We start from the raw sequence: 13232 nt of genomic DNA, 5'->3' as shown, positions 1-13232 counted from the left end.
CACCACGAGAGTGTTGCGTTAAACACAAGCTATACCACCACCAGGTCTAAATGGTCTATCTAATATAATGAAGTCGTAGCTGGGTTGTACTAGCATGTCAAGAATGGGAGTGGAGGAGTCATTTAACCAAGTTCCTGTCAGGACTATGAGGTGTAGAATGTGAGAAAAGAAGAGGTCCGCAATATCCGCCACGTGTTTAGATGCCGATTTGCAGTTGAGTAGCATAAATGTTCAGGTGGGGTGTATTGTCAGCGGAGGGAGCCTGGGTTATGGGAATGTGCTTGAGGTTGGAGTTGTTAACTGATCTTGGATTGGGTCTGTGTTCTCTGTGTGGATTAATCTGAAATATTTTGATTTGGCCAAAGTTGTCTGGGGTTTTGTAGTGTATAGGATTGTAGGAGAGCAGAAGAGTATGGATATCAATGCCTGATAGTGAGTCTTTCAATCTGAAGGGCTAGAATACATACGGCATTGGGGTAGGGAATAATTCTCCAGGTGAACTGGGGTGACGATTCAGTAGCTGATAACCAATTGGAAGCAGGGGGGAGATCTGTCTCGCCTGCTTATTGTAGGTATGTGAAAGTGAATGTCTGTTCTTAACCAGAAATTTAGTGGGACAGCAATAATTCTCTAGCTCGGTAGTAATGTTAATAAGGCTATGAATGTCTGCCTTAAGATAATGAGGGAGCTCCAATTTTTAGTGTTAGGGAGTGCCTGCGTGGGGGGAGCCAAGGGAAAGGAGGGGGGATAGAGCTGGAACTCTGATTGAGGTGTGGGGTGTGAGGCTCAAGAACTCATTGATGGGAGGTGGTGAGGAGAGTGGGGCCATATTATGGGTCTGGTAAGGGTGTTCTGAGTTAGCAAGAGACATGGGTTGATTATAGTTGAGCATCCCAGATGTGTCAGTGGTGATAGTGGTTGAATAGTCGGTGGTCCTGGGCCAAGATGAGTTGGTGGTGTTGGTGATAACGCCGGGCATGACACAGGCCGCTGTTCTAGATGTGTGGAGGAGGCTCGGATTATTCTGCGAGTGGGTGCAGGTAGAATCTGGTTCCAGGTGTTTGAGAGTTATTGGTTAAGCTGACCAGGGTGAATGTTGGGAATAGGCAAAGGGGTGTGGCAGAGTAAGTGGTGGGGAAACAGGAGGCAGCAAAATGTGGTGTTATAGGGACGTCTGAAGGGGTAGGCTGAGAATGAGTCGAGAAGTATTCTTTCTTTGTCACAGAGATTCTGATACAATATATTTATGCTCGTGGTGCCCCTAGCAGTGGCAGGTGCAAACCAAGGATTTTTTTTTAATGTTGTGGGGGCCTGCAGTGAATTAGCAGCCCCCACAGCAACATTAAAAAAACAGTAAGTCTCCGGTTATTAAAACCATGATCCTAGGAGAACTTACCATTTTGTTTTTAAGGTACTTCTAGCTGAAGCTCTGAGCTCTTCAGCTTTTATTTTAAAGAACAATGTCTGAGTCTTTCTTTTTCACCCCACAATATGCAACAATAAAAACTGTTAAAGGAAAGACTCATACTTTTTTAATTAAAACTTTATTAAACAGTTTTATAATAATCACTATTATTAAACATTGCATTGTATGAGTTACTGAAATGTACACTAGGTTACAAATATTGGTGATGTTTGGAGAAAGAGGATAATAGGCTCACTTTTTATATTTTGATTTTATGACTCTTTGTCAAAGTCAGTAAGTAAGGCGTGGGGTTGGCTTTACGTATGGTTATAAAATATTACTTTACATTAAAAAAAAACCTAGAAATTCACTTATCACAAGTGGCTATGACTTGTGCCCTAAGGTAACAACACACACTCTGGCCATTTACTGCTTATTACCCCACATCACTTATGTCGTTCTATGACATCATTGCAATTGTGAAATCTTCATTTAGGGCCGCATGTACTAGATGTTATTCCGGCTGCAAAGCATTTGAATCAGCCTGCAGCAACCACAAAGCATTTTCACAATGTACCTGAACCCTTTTTACTGGGTGGAAGAATTAAGAGGGTTGTTGTGGCCATTTCGATTGCACACAGCATGGGGTGTGAAACAGGAATTCCTCTTCTCTTTGCGTGTTGCACAGGAATGTATTATTGGGTTGTGACATCATCTGCCATTGCAAACCATTGAAAAGTTACTATGTCTGATGTTGGGTTGGTAACTGATTTGCAAAGGGGAAGCTGTCCCAACCGGACAGCTAACCTTTGGAAATGGTTTTGGAAGGCCTTGCGGGGAGCAGGCAGAGTACCACGGGACCACTATCTACTCATCCCGATGTGTTCCAATACTGGAAACCTTTTTTAAAGCACTTTGTATACCTGGATGCTTTTAAAAAATGTTTCCCTTTCACAAAGCAAGTGCAGGTATGGTAGTCGGCTGTTCCTTGCAGACCACCATCCCTGCCTTTGAAGCAATTGACATGAGGTCGCAAAATATGACCGGTCTAGTTAATATTTTTTAGGCAGGTTATTTTGAGACTGAATGATCAAATTGGGTTGTTAACACTTTGTAGAGATCACATAGCAAATTAGGTCCTCGTTTGCAAACCAATCGATGTGCAATGTGTACATCCCTGCTTTGCTAACAGGGATGGTACAACAGGCGCTGTCTTAACTTTTTTACAAGCAGCAAGTTGTATTCTGGAATGTGTTAACTTATAGCACTCTAAGTATGAACTTAGACATTTCAGCATGCAAAGTATTGTTGGATAAAAGGTCAGGAATGATTGAAGGTGTTTGAAATACCTTTGGGGGCACTAGGCATAATTTGAGTGAAAGAATTTGTGTTTCACTAGAGTTCACTGGTCAAAAGAGTAACTTCACCGACCGCTATGTATTAGATTGCCAATTTTCCCAATACAACACATACTTTTTGTTTATATATTTTGAATTATAGAATGTAAGGTAAACTACGCAGTGAGAGTAGTGTCATACTACGGTTGTAAATTACATGCATTTAGCATATAAAACATGGAAATACTATACTGTTCAGTATGAATTATTATATATCGCCTGTTATTTTCTTGTATCTGGATAATAACTAACTAACTGTCAGCCTTTTCAGTGTTTTAAATATTACTTTTCCCAATATGGACTATTTACTTCAATTTAGTTGTTCATAAATTGTGCATTTTTATTTTATTTCTTGCAGCACCCCCTCGAGTGACCTAAGTCAAGAACAGACTTCGCCATGGTAATAGCTTTCTAATTTGCTTGAGTAGAACAGCACTGAATAGCATTTAACTGTGATACTTCTCATTGCCCGGTCTCTAAAATACCAAAAACAATTTCACAAATACCAGGCATCATATTACATAAATAATAAAGCAGCGTATAAAATACAGCACACCTTAATTCCTACCATTTTTGCTCCGTATGTAAAAGAGAATGTAACCACTTATATTTGCACAATGGCTAACGTGAAAAAATTATTTCTCTTTATAGTTTGTCTTTACATACTAAGAAGTAGAACTAAAACCTGATTTATAAATATGAAAGATCAGACTATGTTTTAAGTCAAATCTATTTGTTCTATTTTAATTAAGTAGTAAAAAAAAAGTACAAAATCACTTTGCTTAAACGATATTATGGATTGTTTGTTCAAATATCTAGAACATACATACAACAACTTAGAATACTGTATTAAATGAGTTTAGCATTAGTTCTACATTCCATGTTCCCATTGTTGTCGTAGGAAAAAATTATTTAGTAAAATGGACTGGTGCAAAATGTGTGTGGTTCATTCTGTATTACAGTTTATTCAACTTTAGTGAATTTTTAGAGAGTACTCAAGTATAACAATATTAATATCCATCTATCTGTTTATATATGCACATACATAAAAACATACAGATGTGTGTAACTTAACTAAGTATATTTATGACTATAGATTAAATAATTGAAATCCCAAAATAAAACAAATATATTTATACTTCAAAATGTATCAGTGAATCTAGAAAATTTAGCTTATACAATGCAGTTCACTTAATTATTGAGGAAATTAGAAGTATGCAAATGAGCAGCGGAAATAGAAACTAGGATGAAAGAGTAGAAAAGAAGTAGAGAAGATAAAAACGTGATAATATTTAGACATTAGGAATTCATATAAATCTGGAAAAGGCAATAACAATTAAGAAAACAGAATTTGTAGACCATTATAAAGCTATTATGTTAAAATAATAATAGGGCATCATAAAACATTGATTGAATTAGCAGATATGTTAATTCATTAACAAAGTAGTCAATAGAAGCCAGAACAGATCTCTTTTGCTCATATCTAGTTGATGATTTGCACATTTACAATTCTACCAAGATATATATGATAAATTAAAAGTGGCTTTCCAGCAGTATGTTTTTGCAGCAATACAATGGCTTTACATAAGTCGATTATCTTAAAACAATTACAATTAGTAGCATTTGGTAAACATAATGACTAAGAATGCTCACAGAAGTGAGAAGCAAACTCATTTGAAAAATGTCAATAATTTACTTCTGTACAACAGGCTAAACTATTTTAGCCTATCTACAATGTAATAACCTATACAAAAAATTAATTGATTATATTTACAAGACCAGCATAAATTATAATTACACTCAGGCATTTTATTTAGTTTAACCGGTGTATTTTAAAGTTTTGTATGAATGAAAAATAAGGTATGAGTTCTGTTTGCAGCTTTGGATATTTCAAATAGTATAGTTCATATTTTATTCCAAAAAACAGTAGAGCAGGAAATGTGCAATTTTGATTTGAATTTCATACATTCCTTCCTTAAAAAATACATATCCAGTTTTAAATGAATCTTTATTTTAAAAATGTTGAAGGAGGTATTTTTACTTTAAATTATTTTTGTCTCTATAAGCAAATACAACTGAATAGGCAATCAATTGATTGAAAAGACTGGCACAGTATTGCTATTTCCATTGTCTCCCAATTTTTTAAGAATGACCCTATAATATATTTTCTAGAATGCCTTTTAATATAAATATGATCTTTTGAAATGTATACTGGAATCAATTTTCCCTTGATATGTTGGGGAATGTATGGATAGTAATATTTCTTCATCAGATGCCGTGCATATTATCGAGGATGATTCTATACCTAAGGCTGCATTAATTTATTGGAACTGCACCACACTAAAAATTGTGCAAACATATATATTCCTTTTTCACTTGAAAGGCTGGCACAGTAAGGGAATATTTCTACACGAAATGTCTTGCATATGATTTTGGATGATTCTAATCATAGGTCTGCATTAGATTATAAAAAAACTGCACAACAATAGAAAGAGGGCCAAAATATGTTTTTAAATTATTTTCTACCAAAGTGTTTGTAAAACGACCACGGATGGTATTTGCTACTCATGTTTTTTTATAATACTTTGAGTAAAAGTGATTACTACACAAAGAATGAAGGAACGACTTTATCTTTTTTTTAAAGAATCAGTTCGTCAAATATTTAGGTTTTGGAGTTGAATAGTTGAAGAGTTGGAATTAGGGAGCAAATCGAGTGTTGAAGAGCAGGAGACACAAAATGGAAACAATAAGGAGTGTGAGTAAGGGCATTTTATGGGAAACTGAAAGGAGAAGAACCAATTCCATATTTAGACTTCCATATGAGTCAAAGAACTTCTGAGTAGATGGGAATCACAGAGGAGATTTCTGAGGAGATGGGAATTTGTGAAGTTGATAAATAGATGCTATTGCTAAATGCGTTAATTAGTAGACCTGACAGACAGAAACCTTTGAAACAATTTGGAGAGAGATTCAAGAGTAAGATGAAATATCCTTAGGAAGAGCATCACAAAGGTTTAGCACCAAGGGTCAAATCCATTTTTGGCTCCTTCCATTTCTTTTTGTGTGTACCAGTTGCTTTTCATCTCCTCCTTATCTTACCCCCAGCCTTCCGGCCCAACTTTATTTGCCAAGGGCCAAAAGGGCACATTTTGCCACCAACTTGGCATGACAAAATGCAGACTACACAAACATTCTTTGCAATGCCCACACACCTGCCACTGTGAGCAGATTTTGTTTGCATGGAAATCCCATTCTACTGTATGATTTTCAGTCTGCGTAAATCATGTTTAGGAGGGCATCTCGCCATTCTTTTCACTGTGAAAGGGATTTTAGCTGACAAATTTAATAATATGTGCATGTAAGTACTAGAATTGTTCTGAATAAAGTTATGTGGCCTTTACTATTTGAGGCATTCGAACTAGTCGAACTGCTGAAAAGCTGTACTCCTTTGAATATTGATAATAACGGTTACACCTGTGTTTGAAGATTTGCTTATATGCAAAGTAATACTGGTTGAAATTGGAAACAGGTGAAAGATTGCAAGTTCCAGAGTACACTGGGGTGTCACTGAGCACTAATACTGAAATTCGTAAATGACTGTGATGAGAAACACTGAAGTACCAGAATGCAATAAGGGCTCACTGGATACCAACACTTAAATAATATAATTGCAGAAGCTGTTTAGTCGGAGTACAACCACATATTCTCTTTAAACATACCTCAAGTAAACCTGACAGACATCTGCTTGTCTGTTGCCACCTCTCTGCTGCAGCCTCACTGCCTATGGATCAGTCCACTTCTCTGGGTGGGGTCAGTCCAGTTTTCTATGCCATTGTCACAGTACCAGTGAAGATACTGACTAGGAATAGGAGTAAACCAAAGAGTTTGGTCATGTTTGACACAAAAATTCAAGGCCAACCTACTTCAAGTGTTAATAGTAGTACACCACTGCTTCCAACTCCATCCTGCGGCCACATCTGTAAGTAGGAAAATAGGAAAATGGCATTTCCTGATCGATTTCAGCTCAGCCTTGTTAATTTTGGACAGGCTGAATCGTACAGGAATGGGACAGGGAGGCAACTAGGAAGAGGGCAAGAAGCTACTGAAGCCAATCACCACTGACTGCATAGAAGTCTGCACTAAGCCCGACACAGTGAGGTAACAAACATCTCCCAGAAGGATGCTCTATAGAGATTGGCATATTTCCCTATGCATAGTGATGACCTGGCTCATGCTCAGAACAGGAAATGACAAATGTGGTACAGAATAGAAAGCATTGACGTTAGTGCTTAAATAACATGTTTCTGAACCAAATATGTGTAATGTATACCTTTCTAAATATACTTATTTTTGTACAACTAATGTTAATATATTAATGGTTTTATATCGTTAAATTGCTTACAGTACATTGTCTCAGGACCTCAATGGGGAACCGTCATCACCTCGGTAAGTTATTAAGCTTTTGGTGTTTCATAGTGAAATCCAAATAGGAATATTAGTGCATTGTTGATTGTGATCCTTAAACTCACGGAGAAGCAAAATCACAAAAAAAAATAAAAAAAATGAGATGGTTTTGTTTATCGTAACTTTAACAAAACTACAGGTTGAATGGTTCTGGGTTTAATTGCATTATATTTTGTGATGAGTGATTTGAATCACGTTTTGTGCAGGACACTGTTTGAAAAATCCATTATGAGTTCAACATTGCCTAGATACAGATTCATTGACAGCTGATGAGTTTTTGTACCTTATGAAATTTGATAGGGTGGTATGAACAATAATGGCCCTAGTGCAATGACTTTGGGATATGTACAACCAATTGGAGAATTACTTTGTTTCAGATGCGCCTGGTAATTTTGGCAAAGAGGTGGATGGGTGGGCCACACACTTACACACTTACACTCACTTCCTCACACTCATGCATTTACAAATGCGCACACACACACACCCATTCACAACACTCGCAACAAATTCACACATATATACATGCACGCATGCATGCAGCAAACATTCAGAAACCTAAATTGTAGGTTTGGGACTCCTGCCTTAGGTCAGCCAATGAGGAAAGCCAGCACTTCCTCACTCGTCAGAGTGGTATGGTTTCAGTGAGGCATGCTGACCCCACTCTGTTACAAGGTGTCACTGATTGACACTTGTGCCTTGACACTTCAGGGCTAAAAACTGAAGCACCCAGGTCTGAGGCAATTGGTGATGCACCTGCTCTTCACAAGGGGAGGGCCTCGAGGCACTTTTGCTAGGCTGAGTAGGTCACGACCACAGGACTGTGAAATCCTCAGCCTGGTAAATTTCAGCTCAGGCAGCCAGGACACTGTGCATTTAGTGCACTTCTAGCTCCTTCTTTGGAAAAAGGAGAGGAAGCGTGGCCCCTTGTTTCATATTTACAGCCACGGCTGCTTTGTTTAGTGATGTATTTGTAATCAACTTACATGAAGCAGATCACATGCTCTACTGGACATGTCAGGAAAAGCAAAAGAGCGAACTAAGAGGCAAAAGTATCATTGAGCAGGTCACAAATAGTGGGTACAATTGGCCTACCAATCTTCTTGCGATCTGTCTAGGGTTTTGCGATGCAACTGATGTACTAATAAGTCACATTACTTAATGTGGATTGGCAGGAGGCAGTGAAACCTCCTGCCCAATGAATATTAATTAGGTAGGAGGCACATTGCGATCCCCTTGAAATAGGTGGAAATGCATTAATGAAAGCCTAAGAGGCATAGCTGCCCTTTGTTGGGTTCACATTCCTGAAAGAAAAACATTTGTTAAAAAGTATATTGTGGGGGGCATGGCTACAATGAGAACCCATTTGAATGTGTCAGTGTCGAGCTATGAGTGCGGTAGAGCCCTCTTGAGCCCCTACCATACCAAGATACCGTCCTAATTCCCCTAAAACGCCTATTAATAGAAGAAGCAGCAATCTGGTGCCTGTGGCCACAGCAGAAAAGCAAAATATTCTGCTGAATGATCACGGCAGCGGGACTACGCAGATGTCCTACCAGCAGATGGAATCCAGTCAAGATGGCCACCTCCATTAACTGAGCGGCGCCCGCCGGGATAAGACCAACTGCCCCTACAGTGTTTCCAGTGGGACTAGTGCTTTGGCGAGTGGAGGCACAGAGCTACGGGGGAGGGTTTCCGGTTCTGCTTGTGCCAACCCTGAGCGGGGTTGTGGTGGACATTGGGGCCTTCCCATGAGCCGCGACCCTGTAGAACCACCAGAGAGGAACGCCTCTGTGGGCTGGGAGGTGAGCAGCTGATTGGCATGCAGACTCCTTGACCCACAGACTTTAAGGGCAGTGGGGCTGATTCCCTGCTGTGTTGGGAGGGGGCTATTGGCACATTGGAGGACCTCCAGGAACCACAGCATGAGAGGGCATAAGCTGATACTGTTTGAGGGCTGCTTCCTAGCACTCAGAGCCACAACAAGCAGATCCACTGTTGCAGGGATTCTGCTCATGCACAGAACTATGCGCAGGAAACCAGGACCTCGGGGTATTGTTGTGTACCAAAGAAAGACACCTCAGTGCCCAGAACCCCAATCCGACTAGCATTAGTGTCTCATTCATGCTCCGTACTACAGCGAAGCTACCAATGATTAGACAACCTAGAACATGCGACTTAGCAAACTCTCAGGAATAGTGGGAAACAAGAACACTCTTTCGATCAAACTCATACTTGTCCGCAACATGAGTAATGAGAGACACTGTATAGTTTAAAATGTTTATTTTTAACTAACGTGCTCTAAGGTGCAGTACTCTAGCCAATACGAGCAGCATAATGCATAAAAACAATATAATTAGCATTGTTACAATTCCATAAAGCACAAAAGAGGAAATCATATTATAATGATAGTGGAAACAGGACTATAGCTCCTTTTACCACCCTCTCCGTGCTCATGAGCTAGTTTAGAATAATTATAGAAGACCTCTGGGCTTTGTCAGCCAGACCCCATACCTACGAGATCAGATGTAGTGAATTACATCTCAGGATCAGCACAGCTCTTCTAAGTTGGAAAGGTTTTCTCCAAGTGCCTTCTCATGCATGTAATGCCACATTAAAAGCACCCGAGTTTCAGTTGGGCTGCTGTGCTTCATGTTATGTCTGCGTGTGTGGGACTGACAAAAGTGAATAAACAGCATACATTGTTATTCGACCTTCAACAGGCTGTGCAGACAGAGAGCTCGGTGCCCCACTGGATATGTGAAAGGTAAAAAGTTCTCATGTGAAGCAGCGCCAGCAAAGTATTTCACGGGAACAGAGCCATGTAGTGTTGTGTGCAAAAGCGGCAGAATGGCAGCCAAACATATACAACTTATGCTAACTTAGCAATGTCACTGTAGTTAACCCCATTTCCTCACTACACCCTCCCCTTGGTCAGGCCAACGGACAGTGGACTCAATAGAATACAGAGTTCAAGTAAGAGTGAGCAAGAATTTGGAGCAGCAGTCATATTTGGACAAAGAGTCAAATGGTGCACTAATTTGTGTGTAAAAACTCAATTTTGAGAGAAAAAAAGTGAAAAAGAAAAGCCATATTAAAAAATATCCGGCACATGATGGAAGTCATCCAGGTTAATCCATTAAGGTGTATGAGCAGTATGTTGCAACAGCCTCCAAGAGGAAGTCGTTGATATTGTCAGAAAAGAGAGTAGCCATCCATTCCAGCAAAGAGAATGAACATACATGTTCATCAACAATGGGAGCTTCTAGTACCATCAGTGGACAACTTGCGTGTTCCTCAAGAAAACTTCGTTGTAGGAAATTATGTGCAGCTGCACAGACATCCCATTCCGCTAAAACTCCAAGCGCAGCTGCGCAGGCCAAAATCCCAACACCAGAACATTCCACCTCATGCGCCACTAGAGGACTCATTAGCAGGTCATAATCCGGGGCAGAAGACACCATATTGGAGAGGAAAAGATCCAATGACCATTCAAACTAACATTCCAGGCAGTAGAAGACTGGTTGCACGCAAGTGATATAACCAAAATGAAAGGATAATCCATAAGCCACGCTCAGAGTGGCCAGTGGTAAAGTACCGTAGCTTTCAAGCATGCGACTACAAAGCAGCATCAGCCAGTCCCGGCTGTTTGGTGCCACAGGAAGAGCATCCATTTCAGAGCAAGCAAATTAACAGCAGAATTCCAGTAGCTAGTGCAAGTAATAGTGGTAAGCTACCGAAGACGCTGGAAAAAATAGAATGGATAAATGCTGGTATCACACCAAAGATAGTTTGAAAAGAGGTCACAAGGCCAGAGCCCACAGCTTTAAAAAAAAATGGTCAATGCCTGTAGTGTTAGAAGCATTGAAGATAGTGTGAATCAACGCACTGAAATGTAGTGGGAGATCGGTATTAAGAGGCGCCTGTACCTCTGTACGGGTGTTAGCCATGTGAAGGACGAAGGTCTCACGGGCAGATGTGAGAGCAACTTCTTTTTGGGACAATAATGCTCTTATTCTGCTTAATTTGTTGAACTCTGCCTTCAACGTCGGAATGGAAGGCCAAATCGAGATGTCGAGCCTCCCGTGCGGGGGTAGAAAAAGCACATTTGTACTGCAAACCACACGCTGTGAGACTGTTACAATGTAAGTGATGCCAGCAAGCATGCCACAGCAATCTTTATTATTAAAAAGTGAAAAGTTACTGTTTGCTAGCAGAGTAAACGTAGGTGTGATAGCTGGTACTGGATGACCCTTCAAAATACACGCCAAATTCGGATGCTTTTGAATTACATGCGCCATGCAACTGTGCAATCTTACACACAAGAGAATGATCAGGCGAGGAATCACATGACTCCCCAGTGAGGTACACCTCTTTGTCATCCCGTAAGCATCTGTATGTGAATGGTAAAGACCACACCTCCTGAAGAAATGCACTTCCTAAAGGTTCATAGTTGCCCAAGGGATAATATTTCATACATGAACTAAATTTAAACAAGGAAAATGGCAAAGTTATTACCCCATGGATGAGCCACACTGCAGAATTCGTTTCAGCAACTGAAAAAGGCAAAGGTTCTAATTTTTCAATATGTAGCAGTGTGTATGTGGAATCCTTCCTGGACATAAACTGTTGTCTATCTGTCAAGTTAAATGGCGTAAATAACGATGATGTGTTCATGTAATCCCATGGAACTTTCCCCATCTTCAAAGTTTGCAATGTCCATGCAAACTGCATAATTGAACGCAATTGATTTTGACCATGATACAAAACAGATACTTCATCATGAACAATATCCACAACTGATGAAACAATGTTGTCTAATGTGTAAATACGGGAAGAAAGAGTGTTAATACGATTATCAACAACAGCAAGGACTTTTTCTAAATTAGCATGGTCTATTGCCCTTAGACGCGAAGCAGCTTCAATTTGGGACAGCTTCCAGATTTTATTGTAAGTGGCATAAATAAATCTTTTCGATCTTGGACCAGAAGGCCCTTTAATAAGATCTGTCAAGTCAACGTCACCTGACAACAGTGACAAATAACTGACGTAAGGGTCGAGTGTTGCAACCAATTTTGACATAATTTTCCTACAGAATAGAAAGTAACCCGAATGGGAGTCAGAAAAACATGGATCAGGTCTATCCTGAATGTATCTTGGGGCCTTGCCTAAAAATACGGCGTTGGCAAGAATCTGAACTTGTTTGCCAAACCAACCAACCCTGGGAGTCCAGGCTAGAGATATTAAAAGTATTATTGGTAAGCAACAATTGCAAATCATCAATAGCCAAGTCAGTATGATTAACCCAGGTGTCATAAGGAGCCAGTGTAGGTATTTTAGGTGCATTCATTTGTTTTGCAGTGGCTAAACCTAAACAAGTTGTTTGATAAATCGAACTATTCAAAAATAGGATTTGTATTGGGATAAGGCACACACGATGCAACACTTTAGAGCCTTGTACCTGCCAGAATTTAGAACCCCAAACAGACTTAAGATCTACTGTATCCTTCCACAGCTCATAGCCACCCATTGCCAGGTGATCAATAAAGAATTTGAAATACACTAATTTAGTGTGGGTTAGCATGACTTTAGAATTGGACGTATTATTCAATTTAAAATAAAATGAATATGGGTTGGAAATATTAAAATCAGTGAAATATAAAAAATGTTTTCAAAAGAGTTTTCGAACTTCCTTCAATGGGAGCCAGGCAATGTTCCCATTGTGTGAAATTAAAAACATTTCTAAATGTATTAGCTTTATGCAGGTAATAATGGCCAAATTGCTGGTAACAAAATAAATCGGCATAATTTGCAGTATTTAAATACAATCCTCAGCATCAAATGCAGCATAATACTTTAAATCAGAAAATAGATTCAACGGCTTGTACCTCCCAATCATCAGAGCGTATGTTATGTTTTACTACATCCCCCATAGAAACGCGAAGTACATTGGGAACATTAACCGCCTC

At 39.5% G+C, this 13232-nt stretch overlaps 1 protein-coding gene across 1 annotated transcript in view; it reads left to right on the top strand.

Moving 5' to 3' along the window:
* Positions 1-13232, top strand: part of MYZAP (myocardial zonula adherens protein) — a 476299-nt gene that overhangs the window by 436563 nt on the left and 26504 nt on the right. Inside the window, exons 14-15 of the mRNA XM_085644097.1 lie at positions 3161-3202; positions 7207-7248. Of these exons, the coding sequence (XP_085500223.1) occupies positions 3161-3202; positions 7207-7248 (84 nt within the window). The remainder of the gene's footprint in view (positions 1-3160; positions 3203-7206; positions 7249-13232) is intronic.

The sequence above is a fragment of the Triturus cristatus genome, chromosome 3_1, assembly GCF_964204655.1.
Source record: "Triturus cristatus chromosome 3_1, aTriCri1.1, whole genome shotgun sequence".
NCBI lineage: Eukaryota > Metazoa > Chordata > Amphibia > Caudata > Salamandridae > Triturus > Triturus cristatus.
The sequence above is the reverse complement of the archived record's forward strand: the minus strand, read 5'-3'. Positions and strand labels throughout refer to the sequence as shown.